Source organism: Notechis scutatus, chromosome 4, assembly GCF_049901735.1.
Source record: "Notechis scutatus isolate UNSWTSFEM ecotype Mainland chromosome 4, rNotScu1.2, whole genome shotgun sequence".
NCBI lineage: Eukaryota > Metazoa > Chordata > Lepidosauria > Squamata > Elapidae > Notechis > Notechis scutatus.
In genome coordinates this window covers 121575209-121602732 of record NC_142012.1, presented here as the reverse complement: position 1 = coordinate 121602732, position 27524 = coordinate 121575209, and the positions used below count along the sequence as shown (strand labels likewise).

General features: G+C 36.8%; 1 protein-coding gene across 2 annotated transcripts in view; it reads left to right on the top strand.

Annotated features, from left to right (window-relative positions):
- Nucleotides 1–27524, top strand: part of TRIM8 (tripartite motif containing 8) — a 58450-nt gene that overhangs the window by 28430 nt on the left and 2496 nt on the right. For both annotated transcript variants that reach the window (XM_026666879.2, XM_087964628.1), the window contains exons 3-6: nt 20533–20628; nt 21828–22061; nt 25231–25262; nt 26023–26138. In XM_026666879.2, coding sequence (XP_026522664.1) covers nt 20533–20628; nt 21828–22061; nt 25231–25262; nt 26023–26138 — 478 coding nt within the window. The remainder of the gene's footprint in view (nt 1–20532; nt 20629–21827; nt 22062–25230; nt 25263–26022; nt 26139–27524) is intronic.

Sequence of the window (27524 nt, the reverse complement as noted above, 5' to 3'; positions counted from 1 at the left end):
CAAAATTATATAACAGCAGTTTTATTTGGCAGTGCAGTTCCATCATGCAATCAGTACATCATATATTCCAGTCCTTTCACTAGTCCTTTGCTTCGTTAGGAATTGAAGCTTGAATACAAAAAAATTGAAAGTACATTTGTTTGAATGCTGTCCAAACTATAGACTAGGAAGGAAGAAGATAAGTCCAACTACAGTGATCTGATCAGAAATGTAGATGGCAGTTTCAACTTTTAAAATCCACAGAAAACAAAAAGTCCCATTGAAATGAATAGTTATATCTGTATATAGTGTCTATTTTGACCTGGAATTTTTTTTAATAGTCTGAGGGTTGAACATAGGAATTTTTAAAGCTAATACTAAATACTTTCTTGAATTCTGATGAAATTTTTGAAGCACCCCAGGCAGTCAAGGACCTGTGAATTTTCTGCCTAGCTTCCTTCTCCTATGGCCAGGGGTGGGATTCAAAATTTTTAACAACTGGTTCTGTGGGCGTGGCTTAGGTGGTGGACATGACTTGGTGGTCATGTTATTGGCTGGGTGTGGCCAACTCAATATTACTCACATTGAGGCACGCATCTCCTTGCCTGGCCTCTCATGACTGTGGGGATGCTGCAACAGTTGTAAAGTGGTCATAAGTCACTCTTTTCAGTGCCATTGTAACTTTAAATGGTCACTCCACACAAGCAAAGTACCAGCAAGGGAGGGGAAAAAAACTCCAGAGAAGTTTCAGAGACAGGAAGTCTAGTCCTGCCAAGAATGTAATAAGGGTTAACAGAGAGGCAGTTTCTGTAAGCAACACCAGAATGTTTCCTTCCCGCCTTCCTTACAGGATTAGGCCAATAATTTCTTCTGACAACCGGTTCTCCGAACTGCTTAGAATGTTAACAACCAGTTCTAGCGAATAGGTGCGAACTGGTAGAATCCCACCCCTGCCTAGGGCAGATTAGTTGTACATTTAGATTCATAGGTACTTCTTTTAAAAACATGTGTATATGAATTCAGTCACAAAGCTGAAACACAGGGCTCAGGAAATAGCATTGGAGCTCTTGATATAGCAGCATTGCGAAAACTAAGCAGCTGTGATCTTGATCTGGTAGTGGAGAGCTCTGGGATAACCAGGAAAAGACCAAATTACAAAGTTTTTTCAGTACCTAAGATCATCAAAATAATTCTCCTGGATTTTGGAGTCATAAGTGGATTGTGGATTACTGCAATTTAACTGTCCTAGTAATGGAAGAACATACACTTATTGAGAATTTTTGTAGGTTTTGTACATTAGGCGATTGTTGTGCAAAAGGCTTCCCAGAAATGCAAAACCTATATGAATGGATCTTGAAACTAGAGCATTTGCTCTGTTTCTCTTTGTGCATCTTTTTAGCTGTTTCAATGCCTTTCTGTGCTAATTTGTTTTTGGACAAAGTATTAACATGCACATAGGGTGCTATGTACTTAGCTTATTGTTTACTTATTTATTAATCAGACTGATTGCTACTTGGTATATAGTCTGTTGAAGGTTTCCAGAACAAATTCAGTGAGATTTGGAGGTTGTGTGAAACTTTTGAAAGATGTACACATGGAGGTATAGAGCTCAGCTGATGAGGAAAGGACATAGAACAAAAACATGGAATTGAACTATCCAGTCAACAGATGCCAGAAGTCTGATAGGGGCCTGGTCTGCTTGCAGCTGTTCTGATCCTGAAAATTCCAGAGGTAGATTGGAGAGAGGCAGGAAACTGGAACTCTTCTATGTATATACTGCATTTCAGTCAACATCTTCTTCCATGCAGCACCACAAACAGAGTATTTAAAATCTTTATTTGCATTGGTTTTGTTTTCTAGAAGTTGCCAACACAAAGTTGCTTGATTACATCATTTTCAGAACAGAAGCCAGATTATTCTATAACACAATTGCAAAAAGCACTTTGCCATTTGAATGTTCACAAACCCAGCCTTATTCGAGATAATCCTTTGCCTTGATTGCTTGACTGATATTCTTGGAATGGAGACCTTTCTTTTCCTAGCCCTCAGTCCCTTGAATCAATAATCAGTCAAGACGCACTACTTACAAGAAGGAGAATTTAGGAATAGCTTGACATCTTGGTTTGGTAAACTATAATTTTACAAATATTTCCTCTATTTTTTCTAAGGAGCCATGAATAACATACATTAGAGGTTTTATTTGAAGCTGTTATTTGATGTAAAACAGTGCAGCTTCTATGCTTATTTGAAGAGTAAAGCCAATTAGAATAAACTGAAAATGCAAGGATCCAAATGATTTTAAATGAGGACTGTAAAAAACAAACAAAAAACTAATTGTGGTATGAAAATAACATGTAGGAAACACAGACAGCTGAAACATTGCAAGCTTTAGTTTAGTGATTCTAAATAGGAAGAGGTTCATTATTCTTTTGGCTTTCAGTGCCTCAGTTTATAGGAAGCATAATGAATTTTCCCTGTTGCAAAAAGTACTTTATATGCACCAGAACTTTGAAATAGGGCAGGAACGAACCACCAATTGGCTACATGTTCTCCTTGAATGTTAAGTATGAAAACAAGGGCATTTTTGTTTGGGAGGAGTTTGAGAAGCAAAAACGGGTGCTTTACAGCTTAATCAGCTCTCAAATAAAGCTTTCAAATAAAAAAAATTGCACGCTATTGGGTTTACTAGCTCTGCTAATACCACTGTGATCACTCCTGGATGGCCCTAAGGCAAGACAGATAGAAATGGTTCAGGCCAAAAATAGTTACTAACTCACAAATGAGGAACATCTTTTTTCCTATTGATAATTAATATGTTCTCTATAAAACTGAAGTGCTTCCAAAGACAGGAAGCCAGCTGGTCAGCCTTAGGTATAGCAACATAAGAATTATTATAGCAAGTAATATTAAAATCTTCATATAGATTGCACCAGAGGTATTTATTTTTGGCTTTCTAACTCAAGACCGTATTGTATTTTACAGCTACTTCTGAACTCTTAAAAACCTGAAATTCCTGGTGTGTTGCTGTGCAGGTGTCTTTAAATGACAGGTGGTGAATTACTTGCCTTAATGTATGAACAGTTTGAGGTGCAAGACTTTACAGATCTTGGAGAAGTCCATGTTGAAATTAGAGACCAGATTAGAACTAATGCTTGCCACCCTTTTTAGGTGATTGTTTCTGAATTCTCATTTGCAAATTACTAATATTTACATAGCAATTTTGAGGTTTTTTTTTAACTTTATTGTCTTTATTTGCATAACATTTTACCTGCATGCACTATTCCACACAAAGTATTCAAAGTTACTCCAGAAATAACATTGAGATCAAGATGGTAAAAATGTGGACGACCACCAGATGGCAACAAATATTTAAGGATGTCTATATCTCTTAGCTGTCAATTACTGATTTTTTTTTTCCTGATCTTCAGTAGGTGAACACATTTCTTTTTTATAGTCGTGCTTTTAAGTATTTTTTTAAAGAACTTACAGTCAATATTTGATAGCCTTATCCAAGTAATCCCTATTAATTTTAATAGGGAGTTCCTTTGAGGTGAGTGTGCTGTGTATTTCCATTTTATGGAATCCTTGGCACATTTACTAAAGTCTGATGGCCCTTAATCCTTGGTGAGCGTGAATAAGAGTGCAGCCCCATTTACCTTACACTCCTGATCAACAGGCAACAGTACAGTGGGGCCTTGATGTAGATTACACTAATTCTAAATTCAGGAGTAGCAGTTGGTTAGTGCCATCTGGGAAATATGAGCGGAATCTCCTCCATGCCACTTCCTCATTGTTGGTCCTAACTCTGGTCCTGTTCCAACAAGTAAGTCAGGAGTGACTGGCTGATTTATTATTCTCCCCCCCCCCTAATTCCAATTTTATCTGAGCTGCTTTTCAATAGGGCATATTCTCTTCCTTACTTAGCAGAGGATAAGGTCTGCTCTTTTAGCCACTTATCTGCTCACTTGGCCACCAGCCTAATGTTACTGTGATTGACGAGGCCATACAGTATTGCTGACTTCATTCCCCTTGGTTCTCTACCGAGCCAATGCACATGGCGACGCCCCCCTGTTGCCTTGGCAACTGGGCCAGAGCAAGCCGCCTTCCCACATAGCCTTAGGATAGATGGATTGCAGTTTGATGCAGGCCTTTGCGTTGAGCGTTTATGGCTGGCAACATTCCACTTGTTTTGCTGCGCTAGGGAGCATAATCTAATTAGAATCTGAGTAGACAAGTTCCTTGGTGGTCAGTATCATTTTCTTTCCCCAGAGCAGGAGAGGAGGCTATAACTATTATGCAGAACTGCAGCAAAACAATGCAGAATTCTAGCCCCAAGCAAGAACAGGAAAGGGAAGAAAGGAATGGGTGTAAAGTTGTGTATGTTTTGTAGTTGGTCACCCCCATTTTTCTCACTTGTAGCCATGTTCTTTTTGAGCTCCAACAGGGTTTGACCCAAATGTGCATCAAAGCTGCATGACAATCTAGAGTGTCCCACTTCAGATTACATGCTTGTGGACTGCATTTTTAGCAGTCTGCCATTAGAGAACACCCAGAGAACAAAGAGGCTGTTCTTTGTGTGGAACGGCATTCAAAAATATATTTTGACCCTAAGCCTGGTATGGTATAGTTATGTGTGTGCCCTCAGGATGTGCAGTTTTACTGCACATATAGGTTGGTTGTAAAATTAGTTGTGGGGATTTTTGTGTTATAATCATGGATGAGCTAATACACTGCTCAAAAAAATAAAGGGAACACTTAAACAACAAAATGTAACTCCAAGTCAATCACACTTCTGTGAAATCAAACTGTCCACTTAGGTAGCAACACTGATTGACAATCAATTTCACATGCTGTTGTGCAAATGGAATAGACAACAGGTGGAAAGCATAGGGAGTTAGCAAGACATCCCCAATAAAGGAGTGGTTCTGCAGGTGGTGACTACAGACCACTTCTCAGTTCCTATGCTTTCTGGCTGATGGTTTGGTCACTTTGGAATGCTGCCGGTGCTTTCACTCTAGTGGTAGCATGAGACGGAGTCTACAACCCACACACAAGTGGGTCAGGTAGTGCAGCTCATCCAGGATGGCACATCAATGAGAGCTGTGGCAAGAAGGTTTGCTGTGTCTGTCAGTATAGTGTCCAGAGCATGGAGGCACTACCAGGATGTCAATATATGTCAATACATCAGGAGACGTGGAGGAGTCTGTAGGAGGGCAACAACCCAGCATCAGGACCGCTACCTCCGCCTTTGTGCAAGGAGGGACAGGAGGAGCACTGCCAGAGCCCTGCAAAATGACCTCCAGCGGGCCACAAATGTGCATGTGGTTGCTCAAACGGTCAGAAACAGACTCCATGAAGGTGGTATGAGGGCCGACGTCCACAGGTGGCCGACGTCCACAGACTCCATGAGGGTGGTATGAGGGCCGACGTCCACAGGTGGGGGTTGTGCTTACAGCCCAACACTGTGCAGGACGTTTGGCATTTGCCAGAGAACACCAAGATTGGCAAATTCACCACTGGCGCCCTGTGCTCTTCACAGATGAAAGCAGGTTCACACTGAGCACATGTGACAGACGTGACAGTCTGGAGACGCCGTGGAGAACGTTCTGCCTGCAACATCCTCCAGCATGACCGGTTTGCCAGTGGGTCAGTAATGGTGTGGGGTGGCATTTCTTTAGGGGGCTGCACAGCCCTCCCATGTGCTCGCCAGAGGTAGCCTGACTGCCATTAGGTACCAAGATGAGATCCTCAGACCCCTTGTGAGACCATATGCTGGTGCGGTTGGCCCTGGGTTCCTCATAATGCTAGACCTCATGTGGCTGGAGTGTGTCAGCAGTTCCTGCAAGACGAAGGCATTGATGCTATGGACTGGCCCACCCATTCCCCAGACCTGAATCCAATTGAACACATCTGGGACATCATGTCTCGCTCCATCCACCAACGCCACGTTGTACAACAGACTGTCCAGGAGTTGGGGGATGCTTTAGTCCAGGTGTGGGAGGAGATCCCTCAGGAGACCATCCGCCACCTCATCAGGAGCATGCCCAGGCGTTGTAGGGAGGTCATACAGGCACGTGGAGGCCACACACACTACTGAGCCTCATTTTGACTTGTTTTAAGGACATTACATCAAAATTGGATCAGCCTGTACTGTTTTTTTCCACTTTAATTTTGAGTGTAACTCCAAATGGGCTGCTAAATTTGATTTCCATTGATAATTTTTGTGTGATTTTGTTGTCAGCACATTCAACTATGTAATGAACAAAGTGTTTAATGAGAATATTTCATTCATTCGGATCTAGGATGTCTTATTTTTGTGTTCCCTTTATTTTTTTGAGCAGTGTATATTGGGGTTTCTTGTGTCAGACACAACCACAGAATGGTAAGAATCAAGGTATGTTTAGAAAGTAAACTATGCATTTGTTTATATATTTGTGCAATAATTTTTAGACTGCCCACTTTAGCAGAGGACTCCAGATATTTTAAATCAAACAAAACTATCAAAACAAAATTTATTCTAACTCATCTGAATAGCACTTATACTATTAGCACCCATATGCTCTGTAGCACAATTGCATTTTTAAAAGCTTAAAATATTGGGGGTGGGGTGGGGTGTTGTTGGGCATTTCTAATATTGAGTGCAGGACATTTTTCAAACATGGCAACTCTTAAGATATGTGGACTTCAGCTCCCAAAATTCTGACTGGGAAATTCTGGGAGTTGAAGGCCACATATTTTAAAATTGACATGTTTGAAAAATATTGTTCTAAAGAATGGAAGCTGCTTCATTGGATGGTACCTCCCTTACAATTTGCAGGGTAAGAACACTCAGCACATTTGCCTTCAGTGATTGTAAGGATTAAGCTGACTGGATGGAAAGAGGAATCCAAGGGCTAATTTTGCTGTAAAATCTGGCCTGTCATTTCTATCTGCCCTATTTTTGCACTCATCCAATGAGATCTGGGTCACATTACTACCTCAAACAGAAAAAAACATTTCAGAGGAAAATGTTCCATCTGGCGCACAGGCAACTAAGCAAAGCCATAAGGTATCTTTTTCCTGCATGTGAAATTAGCAGCATAATGTGGAAATTAATAGTGGAAACTAACAATGGAATATTGATGGCAGGGATAAGTAAACCACGCGTGATCAAGGCCTAAGGAAGTTATAGTCCAAAGTACCTAGATTCTACTGGGGCCACCTACTCCTTCTTGAGGTAGGAGCATGGGTCAGCCTCTTTTCTGGGTCTAGTTATGATTCATTGTTTCAGAGAGAAGGACCCTGGAATAGAATTGTCTCGCCCCCTCCCCTCCCGCAAATGTTCTGTTCTTGAAGGCATTCACATGTTGACCTGCCCTTGTTCTGGATCTTTTGAGTGTGTCCTTGGAAGCACATCACTCTCTGCTGCACTCATCATTAGTATTCAAGGTACTACTTTTGAAATAATCCTGCTGTTTGCCAAAAGAATGTGTCAATTGCAAATAGAAAAATCAACCTGCTGGAAAAGAAATGCAGATCTCTTCCATGGCAACGTACAAAAATATCAAATCTTCCAGGGTCTCAGTGGGCTGATACCTCTTTCTTCTGCGTTATTTCAAACTGAGATATGATGACAACTGGGCTACAGCCTCTGCAGATAATGCTAATTATTTTTTCTCCGGTGCCCTTGAAAAGGAATCTGAATAAGATCAACCCGGCACTCAGTAGCAGAGTCTTGAAGGGATGGCACTCAGGTTTTTTAGAAGCCAAAGGTCACTCCCCCACCTTCTCTGAATCCCATTCATTTTACTCTATTCTCATGTTTCTGTAAATAAATTATTAACTAATAAACTGTTCTTATAAGTTTTGGGGTAATTGGTGTGTGCAGCCATCCTTCCCCAATCTGAGAGCCCCCTGTATGTATTAGCCTCTTTCCCCAGAATAAACTTGACTGCTGATGAGAATTTTGGCACTTGGAAGTCTGGAAGGCTGTCTGGAGAGCCCCAGTTCTGAGAGTACATCATGGCCAGGAAGCATCTTATTAGTGATGACAATAATGAGTGGAGTTTTCTATGGTATGTTAATCTTAAAATCAGCCATACTTCATTTTAGAGAGATGCCCTAGATTTCTATTACTATCCTTGGGGAATCCTCTGGAAATTTTACATATGCAAGTTTTCTGTCAAGAATTCTTTGCCTTATAATTTATTTCTATATTTTGACATTTCCATTTATAAACAAAATAATCTCCTTCTGACTCTGTATCAGAAATATACTTGGAAGAGGGGGGCCCGTGGAGAACTAAAAATAGGGTGAAGCTGCAAGTATAAGACAAACAAGGATGGGATAAAATCTGAATTGCAGGGCAGTTTCTGTGGTAGCTTTCCTAAATCTCATTGTGGTATTCATGCTTCTTTAGTATTCAGTATTCTTGAGTTCCAGCTTTTAGAAGCAAAAGCATGAGAGTGTCAGTGGATTTTTTCCCCTTGCATTCAATTTTGTCTGGTTTTTTTTTTTGTTTTTTGTTTTTGGAGATTGGCTGGACAAGTCCTGCAGTTTTCTTGGCTAGAGTTGTCAGAAGTGTTTTGGTATTGCCTCCTTCCTAGGGCTGAGAGAAAGTGACTAGCCCAAGATCACCCAGCTGGGCCTAAGGCAAGGCTAGAACTCGTGTCTTCCAGTTTCTAGCCTAATGCTTTAACTACCACACCAAACTGGATCTTGTCGATGGTTTAGTTTCTGGAAAAGAGGATGGAAAAAATGAACAAGCTTTCATATAATCTCTGTTCTAATTTGTTTTGTTATACTTTCTACTTAAAATCAGATGGGATTTTTCCATAGGAAAATGACAAGTCCAGTGCAGCTGCTGAGTTTTTTCTATATCTGACCAGGCCAAATTTTTGAGAAGAACTATACAGTTGACTGGGTGATGCAACATACAGTGTAAGGATCTGGGAACGCCTTTCTGACCTTGGATTTCTAAAGCATGAAATTTAATTATCCTGGTCTTACCATGCATGACTTAAAGTTATGGCCCATTAAATTATGTAGTCAGCACACTTGACTCCATTGACTCAAGGGTGACTCCACACTAGACTCAAGGGTGTCATCTCATTTGGTTTGGCTTTGTGCCATAAGACTAAAGAAAGGAAGTTTCCTGAATTGCCCCAGCCAAGTTCAGCTCTTCCTGCTTGGTTGCCATGAGGTTACCCTACATTTTATGAACTCTTCAACATAAAATTCTTTTTTTTTTTTAATAAAAATTTTATTTGGGTTTTCACAAAACATAATACAAGTAAAATTTCTTTCTTTCTTTCTTTTTTTTTTTTTTTGAGACTAGCATAGTCCCGAGTTATCACTTCTCCATACAGACACAAATTCAATGTCATATTCATCTTTGTGTTCTATTCCCTATCTTATTACTATTTTAACATTTTCTCAATAATTTTTCCCTTCCCTTAGTTTTCTCAATCTTACTTATAATTATCTCATTCCTTTCTAAATTCAATTATATATATCTCTTTTTCTAAGTTTCAATATCTTTCTAATCATTATATTTATACTTTTGTCTGTCCTGTTTCAATTTCATACTTTCTTTTCTCATTAAACAAAATTTTCCCCTGTAGTTACTGATTGGAGTATGACACCTTTACATCTTTTAATTTTTATCCCTTCAACTCTTATTTAAACTTCAATTTATGCCTTTACAATTATAACATTCAATATAACACATAACTTCCAGTCGAATTCTGCTTGGTACATTCTTAAAATACGCACTAAGTTCTTAAAGAGAAAGTATATATATAACAATAATAAATAAAATACTTATTATATTCCAATTCAGCTCTATCATTCATGTTAGTTATAATCTTTAACATCTTTAACATTTCTTTTCAATAGGATATTATACTTCTAGGAACACTTATAATATTTCCATAATTTTTCATATTTCTTTCATATTCCTCTTCACTTAAAATTTTATAACACATCAATGATAATTAAAATGTTCCCCTCCTTTCCTCATTCCATTCTCTCATTCTCTTTATTTCATTTATTTATTAAACATTCCATTACATTACAATAAGTATTTTATCTATCATTTTAATCACACTTGTTTCATATTTTCAAAGTTCATTTCTATTTCTAATATAACAATACTATCTTATGTACCTTTGCAGAATCCCCCTTTCAGTTAAATTTTCACCCATTATCTCTGTGTCTTCTAAATAGGCTTATACCCTTAATCTTTGTACGTTTTCCCTGTTTCTCTATGTCCTGTTTCTGTCCTTTATAATTTCTTTTCCTTTCCCTCTTCCCCCTCTTCTTCTCCCTTCCCTTTTTGACCCCTTCTCTCTCTAATTCTGATTCTCTCTTCTGTAATCCTCTCTTCTGTTTCTTCCTAATATTGTAATTACTTTTCAAACTATTCTTTTTTTGGGTTGCTTTTTCAAATCTTAAATTTTTCACTCTCTTTCCCCCCTTTCCTTTCTTTTCCCCGCATAGAAATATTTGGTCATTGAAGACGGCTTCTTCTTTGTCCCACCCTTCTTGTTCTACAGGCATTTCTTGTTGTTTCTCATAGTTCAGGATCTCCATTTCTAAAAATTGAAATACGAAGCCAAAAGAACCTCTTCCTTCTTGTGCATCTTCTTTCTGTTTTTTAAGTTCTATTCTCAATTCTTCCAAGAGTGATACCATTTTAAAAACTTTTAAACAACCACCCAATTAATTTTAGTCCTTTAGATCCAATAGCCAAAAAATCCAAAAATCACCAAGTAATCCAAATAATCCAAAGCTGTTTCTTCCTGCTTCTTTTTTCCACTTTCTCTTCCTGGGGTTCTACTATCTTGTTACAAAGTTTCAGTTAAAATGTATCTTTTAGGAATCTTGTTAAAGTTTCACTGTTAATTCCTTCCATTTTTTTAGATCCCATCCTTTTGTTTTTTTCCCTTCTTTTAAAAGTTTTTGAGAATCCAGAAATCTTTATTATCCCTTTGACATTTTATTTTCAGCTTAAATACCTGTTAATGTCAAAGTGGATTTTTGCCGATTTCTTGCTTAAATCTCTTAGTTGTCAATATAGGGAAGAAAAGAAAAAAACAACCAAATCCTTTCCCTTCCCTCTCTCATTTGCCGCTTCAAAGTCTTCTTTGGGAGCAATGTTTTTCTTTATAATTCAAATTCCAGGGTACCTTATATTGTTGCTTTTTCAGTTTGACCCGGTCAGCCAAAACTTTCTCCTTCTTATCTTCCTCCTACACATTATTTTCTGGTCGAGTTCTTCTTTGAGGTGGACATTTCTGACCACCGCTGCAACCACCTTCGGGAAAGGGAGTAATGGCCAGCTGGGGAGGAGAGATGTGACTCTCCTTGACCCTGCTGGCAGTCTCCCCCCTCTTCACCACCTCTATGGGGTAGCTTAGCCCTGAAACCAGCCGGCTCGGGGCACTCCAGCGGCGAGCACAGATCAAAACCGCGCACAATCACGGATTTTGCTCTGTCACCAAAGAAGCTCAAACCGGATCTTCAACATAAAATTCTTGACAGAGTTCCTGCACAAATGTATGAAAAGATATGGAATATTACCCAGCTGCAATAGATTTCTATTTTCATGTAGTTGACTTAAATTGTGTAATGTTTATGAACATGGCAAATATTGAACTATCATTCTAAGACTTTCTCAGTTGGATTCTAATTCATGGCTTATACAATGCTTAGGATTCTAATCCGCCATCACTGGGTGGGCTGGAAATTCCAAGAACATAATTTAAAATTACCTTTAAAAATTATTCTTGCACGTGGTTGTTTTCTTTAAATTCCTAGGTTGAAATATTTGTTTATTTAGGGAATTTATATCCCAAGTTACTCTCAATATTTCTGGGCAGCTTACAAAGATAAAGTTATTCTATGTTAAATGCCTTTGCTAATTTTAAGGTACATATTTGAAAATAATTAAAGATTAGTGAAATCTTTAATTATTAGTGAAAAGACCAGTGAAATCTTATGGCAGTATATGAATATAAAAAGTTCTTAACTAGAGATTTATTAACCAAAAAGAGTCACTTAAAGTAGATCATGTAAGAAACTGGAACAACAGTCAGTGATAGGTATGTGTCTATCAGATTGTCTATGTAGTATTCAAAACTATTACTGTTGTTAAAACACCATGAAATTATTGAAAATAATTGTAATTGAAACAGGATGGCGGGGAAAGAAATGGAATTAGGTTGTTCAAGCACATGGTGTTCTCTTGTTACAATCTGTGGAACTTATCTGAATGAGTCTTTTCTCCAAATCAATATCAGTGTTAAACTGGGATCTCCAATACCTAAAGCAGCTCTAAGGAAGTAGAATACTACTTCCTTTCATTTAGTGGTCTATTGTTTTCAGACAGCAGAATTGTGTCTGCACTTTTCCTGTCTACCATTGTGTCAGTGGTTGCTAGGAAACCAGCTATAGTAACTTAAGGGAGATTTTACTAAATGCAGCAAAGTGTTCTGTTGCATTTAATAAGCTTGCCTTGTTTAGGGTGCGGATGTAAAACTCAAAACACTTTTGTAGAGGTCAAGCCAAGGATTGCTTGTTATCTTGTTTGGAGTTCCAACTTTTACTTTGTCTTTTGAACATAAATGTAGTATGTCTTTCAGTTGATATGACTTTGCTGGGGGGTAAAGCAGATTTGTCATTTAGGATCTATAAGGAAGTAGTCATCAGATGAACCCTGTTGTTGAATGAGCTGCTATAATTGTTTTTAATCTTCATTCACCCAATGCCCTCCTAGTTGTGTTAAATTTTAGCTCAGAGCAGAGGTGTTATTCAGCAGGTTCTGACCAGTTCTGGAGAACCTGTAGCGGAAATTGTGAGTAGTTTGGAGAACCGGCAAATACCATCTCTGACTGGAGATTTTACAGTATTTTTTCCCTGCCATGCCCACCAAGTCACGCCCACGGAACCGGTAGTAAAAAAAAATTGAATCCTACAACTGGCTCAGAGCGTACCTGTCAGCATACTGACTGGCAGTCAACTGGGGCGGTAAGAGTTGCAATCCAACATATCTGGAGGATTCCATGTATGGAAAGGCTGTTGTGGTCTAACTGAAACATACTAAGGATTTACATTGCCCCATTTTCGAAATCTTGCAATTTGCTATAGGAACAGGCAAATAAATAAATATAAGTTTCTGATCCTATTGTTTCTAGTTATAACTAGCTCTCACGTGGGAGTTAACAATTCTAAAATGAAATTCGAGTATATGAGTAGTATGCTTATGAGCCATGGTTTGTCATACATTTGGTTAATTACAATGATGAGAAATGTAAATTTATTTTTTGCAATATGTACTTTATCAAGAACCCCACATGTCACAGTTTTACATTGTAAATTTTTTTTTATTTTAATAACACATCTGTGGGAAAAATCTTTTTTCTTAAATTCAAGGAGTAGAAGTATGAAATTTAAAGTAAGAGGAGAGTGTACCATTAAGTTGGGTAAACTGTAACATACAAGGACAAACTTAAATAGTATTTTTTGTGTGTGTTCCCTTCATTTGTTTGCTGTATGGCCATCTCCCTTTATAACAGACAACTATCACTATCTTATAACAAATGTTCATATTGAAAAAAATGGGATATCATAGACTTAAAAAAGAACAGTTTTGTGTGGCTATATAAATAAAAGCACATACTATCTGTGTGTATGATTAGGGAATTAAAAGGTGAAGTAAGTTTTGTTACTCTTCCTCTGAATTAGAGTTGATCCTGGATTCAGAGTTCTTAAAAAGGTCCTGATAACCTAAAAATGTTAGGATGGAAAACGAATACCTAAAAAATGAATCAATGGCGTATGGTTTTCTTTTGTTGGTAAATTTTCCAGGGTTTCTAACTCATCACTAGATATTCACCACTTTATATAAATGGAACTGGATGAGTCATTTGGCTTGATTTATATCAGGGGAAATAAGAAGAAAAATCCTATCTCAGCATAATATTGGAACTAATCCTCTCAGGTCTTTGACTCCTTTTTAGTTTTTTGAATCAGTGACATAGATCATGCTGTCATAACAGTGAGTTAATGACAGACAGGAGTTGCTTCATTTTTTCAAGACAGCATCTCTTCCAAATTCACTTCTCTGAATGGTTGTGATTGATTGCAACACCCTAGCATTAGAAATTTTGGCTAATATTTTATTTTAATTTAAAATATTTTTTATTCTTCCCACTTTGAACTCATCATTGACACATACACTGAACTTCCAATGATTGCACTAAAATAGAAAATTAATTCCAATAAGTGACATCAAAAAAATAAAGCATAGTAGCAAAACAACAAATCTCAATTCTGTTTTTGCTCTATGACAGAAAAATTTGCATTCTTTCTGGAAAGAAGTGAGACAAAAGGTGTTTAGGACATTATATTGCTGAACAGTTTGTGGCATTGATATTAAGTTTGATTCTACTTACTATTATGGTATATAAGGATATGTCAAACACTGATTTATATCAAATACTTTTCATTCCATTTAGTTTATGAAATATTATATGGGCTATTTAAAAAAAATAAAGATATTTAATACTAAACACTATATTTCCTAAAAACTGCAAAATTCTCCACTGAACCTCTTATTCAAAATTAATGAACAAGTCTCAGAATTGTTATATTTGTTTGCTAGATCTCAGCAAAAGATTAACCGAGTTTTAAAATCTATGTCCATCTAGAGACATTGGAATATTCATATTGTACTTTAGCTGCACTCAAAATCAAAGATGGTTGTATTTGTACAGGGGTATTCAGCTTTGTTCGGGTATTTTCCCACGTCATTATAGTTGTGCTTTTAAAGTTGTAGCAACGTTTCGGCAGAATCTCATTTGCCATCATCAGGCTTCTGTATTGTGTTCGTCTGTGTGTGTGTATACACACACACACACACACACACACATATATATAAATTTGCTCTTTCATTCATTTAAGGGACAGGGAATTTTCATCATACCTATCTCTAGAGTTGGTATCCTATCCCTCCTCAATGCCAAACTTGAAAGCAGACATACAGAGGTTCAGATGTCAGCACTGGGAGAACAGAAAGGATTTAATTTGTTCCTGAAAAAAATAAATGAGCTCATTACTTTTGCTACAGCAGTAGTGATATTCAAAATTCAGAGAGTCTCAGTTACTGGTAAATTAAATATCAAGATTCTTCTCCATCCCCAACCCCTGGATCTATTACAGCTTTCTCCCACCTAGTTTCTAGGTTTTTAGGCTACAACTCTTATCCTCACCAGCCGCCATGAGTGGTTATGTGCTCACTGGGAATTATTGAGCTACAGTATAGAACTATGGAAGAAGTTGTAGTTCCTTCCAGAAAAGGAACCAGGTTGGGAGAAAGAAATCTGTGATATTCAGCAGTTAATGGTACAGAAGTTGAAAACTGATAAATTTGCATATGCTTCACATTGGTGCCTCCCACATTTGTTACCCTATTTTAAATCTTTCGTTTTCTATTTAATAGCTTTGCTCATGCACACTGCAAATGCTGTTGGTCCTACTCTACCATATCAGTGTTTCAGTTCAGGGAAAGAACTGACAAGTCTGCCAAATGTGGGATGTCCCCATTCCTTAATAAGGATGAGCTGTGAGGAATGCAAAAAGTCTCAGCTCTTGACTTGTACTGACAGGAAAGTGAATAGAATTAGGCCAGGAATTGGTAGCATTTATACCCTATCCAGCTCACATTTCTAAATGGATGCTGAAAGTTCTGTTTGGATACACTGATATTATCCTAGTCATGCCCGAGTCTTTCACAGAGTGTAGTTTAGTTTTTCTTAATAAACTAGCAAAGTAGTTGAGCTTTTACAAACAGCTCTATATTGTACTTTGTCTCTAGATAGAATGCAGCTCTCTTTTAAAAGACTTAAGGATTCCTAAGTGAAACCTGTGGTACCACTTTGGGGAATTTTTTTTAAAGGACAGGTTAGAGAGAGCTAGCTAAATAGGCAAAAATGAATTATTTTCTCTGTAAGTTTTGCAAGCAATTTTATTAGTTGTGTTGCAGCCCTCTATTGTTTTATCCCAACTTCTGTAGATGATCTCAAGGTACCTGAGATCTGCAGGGAACATCAAGAAAATAAGGAAAGAGTTCCAATATTTTTGCCTAATGGATAGAGAAGATAGTGGCCTTCCTTGCACTTAAATTGATTTACTCTTCTCTGTACTTGACACAAGAACCAAGTACCTGATTATAAACCTCAACCGGCTATTTATGATAATAATAATCCCTTCAGAACTGGTTTTTGCTATTGCCCTTCTGCCTATTCTAACCACTTCACTTTCCTTCTTGATCTTCCTTACCCTTATTGCTTCAATGGGGGTGTAGTAAAAAAGTTAGGTAAATTTTCCCCTCCGGAGAATGGATGTGTAAGAATGGGACACACAAACACAAACACACCACATCTAAGCCAGCAGAAGACCAAAATATTTGGAGACTGGTAAATTACATTAGCTTGTTTTGCATTTCCCCTACTTTTATTGAAATGGTAAGCATATATTTTAAAAAACTTTTGATAGTGAAAAATATGCCATCGCCTGAGATTTTCTTTCCCAAAGGTCAGAAATGTGAATCCTTTGTGTTATATTGAAATATTTTGCTATCTCATTTATCTCCAGTTCCTGGAGGTTTTGTTATCAATTACTAACATAGCTTGAGTAGGAAACAAAATTATTTTGCATAACGTTTTGAAGAAACAGATTATTTTAAAGTTAAATATTTAAAATAGCTTTTCCGAATGTGTTGTTCATCAGAGGTGTTAGAATACAAGTTACATCATCTCCACTTAGCCTGGACAGCTGTTCAGAAAGGCTGACTATGGAGATTTATTTTAAGAGATTTATCCTATATTTCTTATCCCCAGAAAAGAATGAATTTTCTAGTATTCTGTTACATCTAAATATATTGTCTATATTATTTATAATTTTATAGATATTTATAATTATCTTTCATGCTGATTCCCTGCAGTTTATATTAATTTAAATAGTTAAAATTAAATCACATACAGACTGTTTTAATTACATGATAGCCCTATTTTGTATTATTTTTAAATGCAAATTTTTCCATTTCAGTTTCATCACCAGCAGTTGGGAATGGGCAGAATACAAATAAGATAACTAAATAATCTATTACTGCTTAAAACTCCCTAGGAATACACAGATAATGATTTCCTACTGCAGAACACCCAGCTTGAATGGTGTCAGTTGAATTTCATTAGTTGGAGGAGGTAGCCAGAAAAGAGAGAATGAAATGAAATGAAATACATAGATATTTATTTATTTAGAATAATTAATTTTGATCAGTTTAGTATTGTCAGAAGAGCACATGAAAAATCTATAACATGGCAGCTTAGTGGATTTAGCTCTCCTCGAATAAGTGGCATCTCCAGTTCTCAATTCTCAGAAGGCAGAACGGGTTGCAAATTTTGTAGATAAATCTTCATTGATATTTATGTATTTATAAAAATTATATGACCACCCAACTCACTTATGGTGACTCTGGGTAGCTTACATAAATAAAAACTCAAATACAAAACATAGTAACTGCCCCCAATCTCTTCCCCCCCTCCTCCCAATCCCAGTCAAAATCTTTGAAGCCTCTGGTTCAGCTTTTTCTCTAATCTATCTTTCACAAAATTTCCTAGCCAAATTTCACATATATACCAGTCAGACAACAATGAATGGATATGGTATTGCTACATATGCACATGCTTGTTGCAGACAAATATCAAATGAGAAGGTCATTTCTCCATAGATATCTAGAGTTATGTTACATATAGATTCAGTATGTCAAAATGCATTATTTTAAGCAGTAATAGATTATTTAGTTATCTTATTTGTATGCTGCCCATTCCCAAAAATGGTGATGAAACTTAAATGGAAAAATTTGCACTTAAAAATAATACAAACCAGGGCTATCATGTAATTAAAACAATGTTAATTCTCTACTACTATTTTTGACAAATTAACTCTTTCATGTATGGCATCAGTATCAGCCTATTTATTCAAGCTATGTATCCATCTATGTTTCTCAACTTTTTCTAGTTTAATACTTATTGCCAGCTATGTGAGATACCATTTTATCTAGTGAGCAATGACAATAGGTTTATAAGAATTCTTTCCAGTGTAATGTAAGGATTTAATGCTCGGCTTGAACTAGAATGACTTGAATCTGCTGTGACAAGAAGCTGCCTGGGTGGCCTTGGGCATGTCAGTGTCTTTCAGCCTAGTCATCTTCATAACAATGAAAAAATAAAACAACTTCATTTCCATGGAAGTAGGGCAGAGAAGTAACCTGCAGTTACCTGGGTGTTAAGTGGTCAAAGGTAGACAGTTCATACAACAATTGAAACTATCGTAGTCATGTAAAAATAAGTTTCATATCTGGGTAATACTATCTGAAATCAAAGTGCATTCTATTTGTATGTAGAAGCTGCTTGAAGCAAAGGGAAGAAATTATACAAGACTGGTTTATCTGGCTCTTCATTATCACAGAAAACTCATTTGTTTGAAATTACAGTAATGTTCTTTGTAACATTCAACAAGGAAGCTTAGTTATCTGCAGACCTGTTTGCCTAAAGTGTTTTCATAAGTCCAATGTCTTCTGAAGCATTCTTTCTTTGCCTCTTTTTCTTCTCCTAGCCAAATGACCCAGGGAAACAGCTTTTTAAGTAGAAAGGGCCTTATCTGAAGTTAGTGCATAATAAGTGGGCAAAGTACTATCAAGAATTTTTAGATGATGTAAAATGCTATCAATTATTTATGTTTATATTGAAAGTTTCTATAGAAGTAAAAACACTCTTGTATACACAATAATTTATAGCATTTCAGAAATAATTTCCTCAGAATTGGAAGAACTTTGAAGGTGAAAAATAAGATCATAATAATAGCAAGAATAAAATAAATACAAAGGAAATGATCTAATGTTGATTTTTCATAGTAAGTATTTATTATTTTTAATTTCTTGTTATTATGGCTATAGTATTTATACAGTTTCTAACATTATAGGGCAGCTAGTCTGCACTTCAAATTGAAAAAAATATTTGGGGTGGAAATTCTGTTTTTATCTCTTAAAGTTTAAGAAACAAAGATATAGAGTTTGGTAAGATGTCTCTTAGTAAAGTTTAGTTTAGTTTAGTTTATTGTCATTGCACCTCATACAACGAAATTCAATACCATCTTCAGTGTGCATTATGACTATGAAAATAAAACAACCATACATTCTTCACATTCTATACATTGAATTGAAAACCCCTGATATTGCATTAATATTGCACTATACAGTAGAATTCAATAGAGCTACTGTCCTAGGATAGAAGCTGTTTTTCAGCCTATTTGTCCTTGTTTTTATTATTTTGTACCGTCTGCCAAATGGTAATAGTTCAAAAAAAGGGTTCCCAGGATGAGATGGATCTTTGAGAATGTTTTGAACTTTCTTAAGGCAGCGGGAGCTATAAAGCTCTTCCAAAGAGAGGAGAGGGCAACCAATGATCTTCTGGACAATGACGTTAACCTCTGGAGTGCTTTCTTATCTGCCACTGTGCAATTGACAAACCATACACAGATGAATACAAAGTTTTGAACAATTAAGATGTTTGAACAATTAAGATGAAAAAGTCCATCTAAGAACAAGAAGTGTCCCAATATAATTTTTTCCATCTTTTCCAGATTAGCAAAAATATTCATGTGTTGTGTGTCAGGGTTGCAAGTAACAGCCCATAGGAAATCAAAACTTCCTCAAAGTATAGATTTATTAGGTATGTCATATTGGCACAGCTGATGAAAACCTGAATCTGACGTCCCCTGGGTTTTCTCTACCCAAAGTTCTTCCCCACATTACACACAACCAGCACATGCCCCAGTCAGGTCTCCCCATTCCGGATGTCTCCTATCCACGCCCCTCCAGGTGCTGGTGAGAGTGTCCTTGGTTCACATAAGAAATAATGTTATTTTGGCTACATATTCCCCTCAGCTATCTCTATTCCTCCTTCCCTTTCTCATAGCTCCAACCAGCCTCGCTGTGGCAACCTCAAAGATGGCTCCAGGGCTGGCATGTGTGTGTGTGTCAGTGTGGGTCTCCTTCCACTCCTGGCACATACTTGTTGCTTACAAAACAAAACAAAAATAAATGATTTGAATAAGGTCTTATGTAACACAATGGATTTATCTTTTCTGAAGCACATGTCTTCATTCTTTAATAAGTTCTGCACGTCGTTCCAAAATTTGAGAAAAATTGGGAATTCTAGTTCATAGTATATTACCATAGAAGCAGTGATGGTGAGTGGAAGAACAAATCGTTTATCATTTTTTTCTTTTTCTAATTAACTGAACACTTTTCAGATTAGCTACTGAAATTACAAACCTAGGGTTGCCACTGTCATTCTGTTACTTTTGATAGAAAGAGCAGTGGAACATTATGAACTAGTCTTCATCAGCATTTCCAACATTCCTTGTGATTATTATATACCTTTTCAGTTTTCCCTCCTCTCCCTTAAAAGATCTTAACAGCCTTTCTTCTGCTTCTTCCTTCTCTTGCAGAAGATGCTGGTGAAGCAGCAGGACCGTCTGGAAGAGCGTGAACAAGACATTGAGGAGCAGCTGTACAAGTTGGAATCGGACAAGCGCCTAGTTGAAGTAATTCTAATTTACTTAAAGCTACAACCAAGAAGAATTATGTTCATCTAGCAAGAAAGTGTTCTTGATAGGGGAATTTCCAGTGAAGGTTTAGTCTTTGGAATCCCTACAAAATAAATGGCATAGTCGTGTATTATTTTTCCTCCATGCATGGAACAATTAGAGAATCCCCACCAAAGGCATCAATCACTACAGCTTTCTAATGTTAATTATATCGTTTCAATATGTCTTCTTATGATATGCAGGAACATTGGAAACCACTAATCTACAGGTATTTTTCATACCTTAGACTAGGGGTGTCAAACTTGATTTCATTGAGAGCTGCATCAGTATTGTGTTTGACCGCGGGGGACCGGGGTGGGCATGGGCAGCTCGATGTCACTTGTGTCAGGGGGCGCCTGTGGCGGCCTGAGTGTTCTGCCAGCAAAAACGTGTTCCTGAGCTCAATTTTCGGCTGCAACAGCCTCCTGCAACTCTCTGCCAGCAAAAACGGAGCTCAGGAAGGCGCATGCGGCCAAGCTCCATTTTTGCTGGCAGAGGCACCGCGGCCAGTCCTTCACTGTTTTTCAGGTTGGCCCCATGGGCTTTGAGTTTGACACCCCTGCTGTAGACCCTTTTTCTTAAGCCCCTGCCTTCCAGTGCAGCTTCCTCTCTCAGGGCACGAATAATCTACCGAATATGAGATATAAAATTATTTTATTTTACTTCAGCCTCATACTTCAGCTGATAGTTAGATAGAGAAATTGTCTTTCTAGCATATTTGCCTGGGATAGTAGAGGAGGTTGAGCTAAGGGGGTGCATTGATGTACAATAATGTGTCTGTGAAAAACTTCTATTCACTGCTGGAACACAGTCTTTGCTATCTTGATCAAGGACAAAAGCAAAAATTTATTTTCTTATAGATGATGCTTCATAGCTGCTGTGTGCCATTTGCTAAGATGTGCACCCTTACCACTCTGTTGAACAATCACCACTCTGTTCACATCTTGAACTAACTGTATTCTTTTAAAGTTCATATCGGCCAATAGAGCAAAGCAAATGCTGTGTAATTTTTTTACCTGTGCAAAAAATGCGAGTGAAAATTGCTTAGAATAAATTTTCTGAATCCAGCATTATTACCACTATCCATTATGAGTGATGTAGTAAGTAAATAAGAGAGGACATTGACTCTGGGCACTCTTCTTTGACTGTATCAATAGGAGAAGGTGAGCCAGTTGAAGGATGAGGTGCGCCTACAGTATGAGAAGATGCATCAGATACTTGATGAGGACCTGCGCAAAACAATGGAGATCCTTGACAAAGCCCAAGCCAAATTCTGCAATGACAATGCTGCCCAGGTGCTGCATTTGAGCGAACGCATGCAGGAGGCTAAGAAACTGCTAAGCTCTGTTCAGGTCATGTATGACAAGACAGAAGACATCAACTTCATGAAGGTGAAAAGTGGGATGTGTTTGGAGAAGGAGAGGTCTGGGCTAAGCATTTAGAATAAAAGAAGGATTCAGAGCTTTTAAACAGTCACGCCAGTACTGGGTGCATCAAGCTCACAGTTGTAACTTTATTTCCAATCTTTGTCTCCCATCCTGGCAATAGAAATTTCTTCTTTCTCCCCTCTCTTCTTTATAGCCTTTTCAGCTTGCATATGCCATCTCCCATCTCCTTGCATTTGTTTTTCTCAAGTTACCCTGATGAATCCTCCCATATTTACCTGGCAAAACTATATTACTTTAGATTTGATTAACTTTCTGTAGTTTTATTGACTTGTTTGTTTTATTGTTTATGGTTCTCTGTCTTTAATAATTTTGAAGCTTCTGCAGCAACACACAAAGATATTGTGCAGAGAGAATGAAAAGAGTATTCAATTATTATTCCATTTCTCTATTTGATATAGAAATGCTATCACTGTTTCTGCATGTTTAAATGCTACTTTGTCAACAAAGGATGAGAATATCCCAAAAAGGTTTATAGACGTAATAAGAGAAGTAGATTAAAGTTTGATAGAAAAATTCTGGCCTACAGTTGGACAGGTATTTACTTTTAGCTCTCATGGATGGATTTAAACATTCAGCATTCGAAAGTAGTGCTAAGACCCATGTAGTTTCTGCATATGAATTAGCAGTGTCAAAATTAACAGTGGAAATTAAAATTAAGAGTTGAAAATTAGTCCATGTAGAAAATTATTTTATCTTTCATTTTACCATATAGTATACCATGGGGACATCCAAATGTGTGGTTAATCTTAACACTTGACAAGGAGTCAGAATTGATCAATGATAAATATTAAACTTGGATAGTTTGATAGCATATATTTTTAAAGTTCCTTCTTTCTTGTGAACAGATATCTATGAACAAAATATATTTTCTCGTTTTAAGTAGAGCTGAAGACTTAAATTGGACAAGTGCTAAACTATTTTATAGATGATATTCTCAGCCAAAATTATGTTGAATATATAGCAGAAAAAATCTTACAAAATCTTTTTGTGATTTTGGATGGGTCATCATCTCTTGACCTAATCTACCTCACATTATTATTTGGTAAAATGTTCTCCTAAGTTACATAAGTGTCCCAAGCTACCTAAAAGAACTAGTGGCCAACAATATTACCCGTACTCTTGAATATATATAGCACAACAATCTTGTTGAACTTCTAGTTGCTCTGAGTCCATTTATAGCCCCACAGTTTCTCCTTCCTAAATGGATAAGATTGAAATTTTACTCAGTTATAACAGCAATGTGTACACTGTTATGGAAGCCCATTAAGGGCCAGATTGAGGAAAGATCTTCCTGGAGAAAATCAGTGTGGTCACCAAGAGTTAACATTAACTTGATGGCACAAAATGAATATTTCTCCTCATCTAAACCCTAAAATTCATACAAAATTCAATCCTGCCTATTCTAATGATATTGCAGCATCAGCTATCATACTTCATGCAGCTCTTAGACAGGATAAAAAGTTCAGTTCAGTTCCTGGACAGAGATGTATTTAGGTGAATATTTCAAATAACATTTGTTTAAAATAGATTAGGGGATTCTGTTGACTGTTTTTGAAAATAGTTGCACATCTGGTGTCCAAGCAAATTCTATGTCTCAAAGGATATCAGGTTAGAGAAAGTTGCCTTAAGTATTAAGTCAAAAATAACAATATTATTACCTGCCATGAAAGAAATTGTAGTTAAAATAAAATAAAACTATTATAATTTTGGTCAAATGGCCCAAGGACAGAATCGAATCAACATTTTTAAATTTATGTTTTTGGTTTTGAGATTCAAATGTTTTAACTGGCTTATTTAGGATTTTGGATTTCCCTTAGGGTTGGAGATGCCTAGTCAATCCTCCTATTAGTTTTCTAAATGTAGCTTTTTAAAGTCATACAGCAGATGGATGAGTAAAAAGATTACTTCAAACCTTACTTCAGATAAGGTTCCACTCAGCATTCTTTTCTAAAAATCTTTTCATGTACATCAAATGGCCTAATACTCAATTTTGGAAGTTTCTTCACCTCATGAATATTAATGCCTCCATTAAAAAGAGGCTTCGTTGTAAATCTTAATAAATGATTGGCAAGGTATTTACACCCTACTGGAATATCTCGTTAAGTCGATTGATACATCATATTGCACTTAATTGTGCTTCAGCAAGAGTCCCAAATCAGACTACTAGAAGAATGGCAGAGTGAGTTGAAAAAATTAATGTATCAGAATGTGAGGTTATTCTTAATATTATTAACATTCAGTAGGTGCATGAAGCCAAGGAAGTGTAGTGAAATGACAGCAATAGTGGTAATCTTGTGCTGTAAAACCCGGGGTCTATCTGTCATATACTACAGCTAAAATAATAAAAACTAGGATCATTATAGAGCAATAGATAAAGTTATTGGGTTTTCACCTAACTCAAAATATTTGCTTAGTAACTTCTGCTATTTGTTTCAGAAAAGATTATTTGTAGGATTAATTAAATTTGTAAGATTAATTAAGAAGGCTGTCTTATTTTCATTGTGATCCAGGAAATCATAGCAAATATATCTAAAACCAAGAAGCTTTGTGTAAACTACTAGCATTTTTTGCAATTAACCTAAAGTATATTGTACACCACTGATTGAACTTGAATAGCTGATTCCATACTGATCCCATATATTTTAATTACAACAGAGAAATGAAAGGGTATTGGTAGAAGCAATTGTAATACAGAGAGTGGTAATATAGTACTTCAGAATGCTCTACATATATTCTCATGAACTTTACAACTCTGAAAAGCAATCCAGATTATCTTTTATGAGAAGAAAAATTTGCTATCTACCTTGACAGTATTCATAATGGTGGCCACTAAATTCCAGAGTTTCAGCCAGAAGTCATTCTTGTTAACTGAAAAACTTTGGAAAATACAGAGAATGAATCTGATAATATACAAAACACATGACTATGAGCTGTGATCGTCAGGTAGTTTGGTTATGGAATACTTATAGGTTGTTGGAGATGAATTTAATAAATGTATATAATCAATAGGAACACCCTAGATATCTGCAGAATTTGGAAAACTGTAGTTTATGTGTCATCAGAGATCTATTTGATTGACAACTACTAATTATATTTCTTTATTCTTTTCTAGAATACAAAGTCAGTGAAGATCTTGATGGATAGGTAAGAAATCTATTGGCAGTAATTTGGAGGGTGGTTTGTATTAGAAGGTGGTTTGAAATGCAGGAAATCCAGATAACCATCTGAGTGGCTGTAAAGATAACATTAACAAAGCTAATTTCTTTCCTCAGCTGCCATTATTATAACCATGGTTATTGTTGCACTGTAATGGAACTCTCTGTTGTGTAGTTTACTCAGAGCGAGGGTTCAAGAAAATGACAACTATATTTCTCAAACATGAAAAATACAAGTTTTGCTTCTGCATTGATGGAACAAAGTTATGGTTTGGGGGTTTGTGCTTTAGTTTCTGCTATACACTTTGTGTTATTTGTATCCACTCAAATCAGAGCAAAAAAAAAAAGTTCTTTGAATTATGCCCTGTATCTACAAAACCAGAGAATCCCTGCAAATAAACTGTTCTCTGTTAGTAGTGATGAAACATGTAAGAAAAATATTAGTTTAAATGGTGTTTGGCAGTTGAGAACACCATTTCTTAAAAAGACGTGGGAAATCTTAAATTTACAGAATTGTTTTTCAAGAAGAAAGAATAATATGTGGAGGAAAGAAAGTTGTTCTTAGAGATATAGGGGGAAAAGTTTGCTGGGAGATAAATGTTTGAACAATTGAGGCTTCCCTTAAATTAGCAGAAGGATGGAGCCATAAGAAAGAATCAGATAGCTAACAAGAGGCACTGTGGATATTTATCCAGCTGGCTTTTGTTAAAAAAAAATATGTTGTAATAGATTGTAATGCTCATTTTAAGGACTCAGAACTGCACAGGAGGCAGTCTGCCCCCTCCTAAGATTGGCCACCTCAATTCCAAGCTCTTCCTGAATGAGATTGCCAAGAAGGAAAAACAGTTGCGGAAGCTCCTGGAAGGTGAGTAATATTTCCCATGACACTTCATCATTTGTATACTCACTACTGAATTTCCGTTTGCATGAATCGGGGACAGAGTATCTTTCGGCTACCTTTTTTTAACAATTATTTTTGAAAATTGGAAACCACAGGAAACAGGGTAATGGGGATGTAACGTGTGTGAGCAGGACCTTTTTTGGTTTGGGAGTGTTGTTGGATGAGTTTTATATTTCTTCCTTTAGGAATAAGCACAACATATTCAATTCACAGATTTGCTCCTGTATTTCAAGGAAATCATCCCAGGAGAAGAATCTGGGTTCTATAAGAATAGGGATTTTAAATCAGCCAATGACTTAATAGCTGGCCATCAACATCCCAATCAACAACTAAAAAGCTACAGACAACAAGGTACCACATAAATACTCATAGAATAGGCCAAAGCACACATTCTGCTAGAGAGAAGATCCTTGAGTGTGGAATCCAGGACCAGTCCAAAAGCTTGGAAGAGTAAATCTCTCGTCCTTGTGACCAACCTAGATTGGATCCCAATCTTAAATCTGTACATGGTTTTCCAACTATCTATTTTTAGGCGGAGGAAACCATTTTATTTTTGTGTTATTTCTTTTAATTTGTCTTACATTCCTTACACTGTGCTGCTTTATTAATTGGCAATTTAATTTTAATTCAGAGGGAATTGTGGCAAGAATGTGGCACAAAATGATATTCTTCCCATAATATTTTCACTGTATATTGTTAGTCCCAGATCTACAAAGTTTAAGATATTTTAGAAACAAAAGGTGGTCTTAATAGTACTAGAAAGATAACTCAATTTGATGTCTTTGCTATTTTCTACATAACCTCTAGAATAGGAATGGAAAATCTGTTTCCTTCCAAATGTTGCTAGACTACCAGCTCTCAGTTTACCATTTTGATTGGAATTGATAATCCAAAAGCATCGGAAAGGCCTAGAATTTCTACTCTGTCCTATAGAGCAAGGATGTCAAACTTGCGGCATCATGTTGTCATCACGTGACATATCGCTACTTTTTCCCCCTTTGCTAAACCAGGGTTGGGCATGGTCAATGCATGACACATCCAGCCCATGGGCCATAAGTTTGACACCTCTGCTATAGAGTATGGCCTTAATCAAGAAAGAAGTTAAAGAGGTACAGTCTCTTTGGATATTCTTTCAATTACTGCTATACTGCTGACTCCCCTGAGTTAATTCTGTAGCAACCAATACATTTCTGTTATTATTTGTCAGGTACCTGGGGTGAGGAGTGTAGATTATTATCCAAAATAATCTATCTACAGCTGCTATTTTCACCAGCTGTAATTTGGCTGCGTTCAGTTGCACTTGGAATGGCTGTTCATGGGTTAAAATTTATGAGACAAGGATCAAAAAGG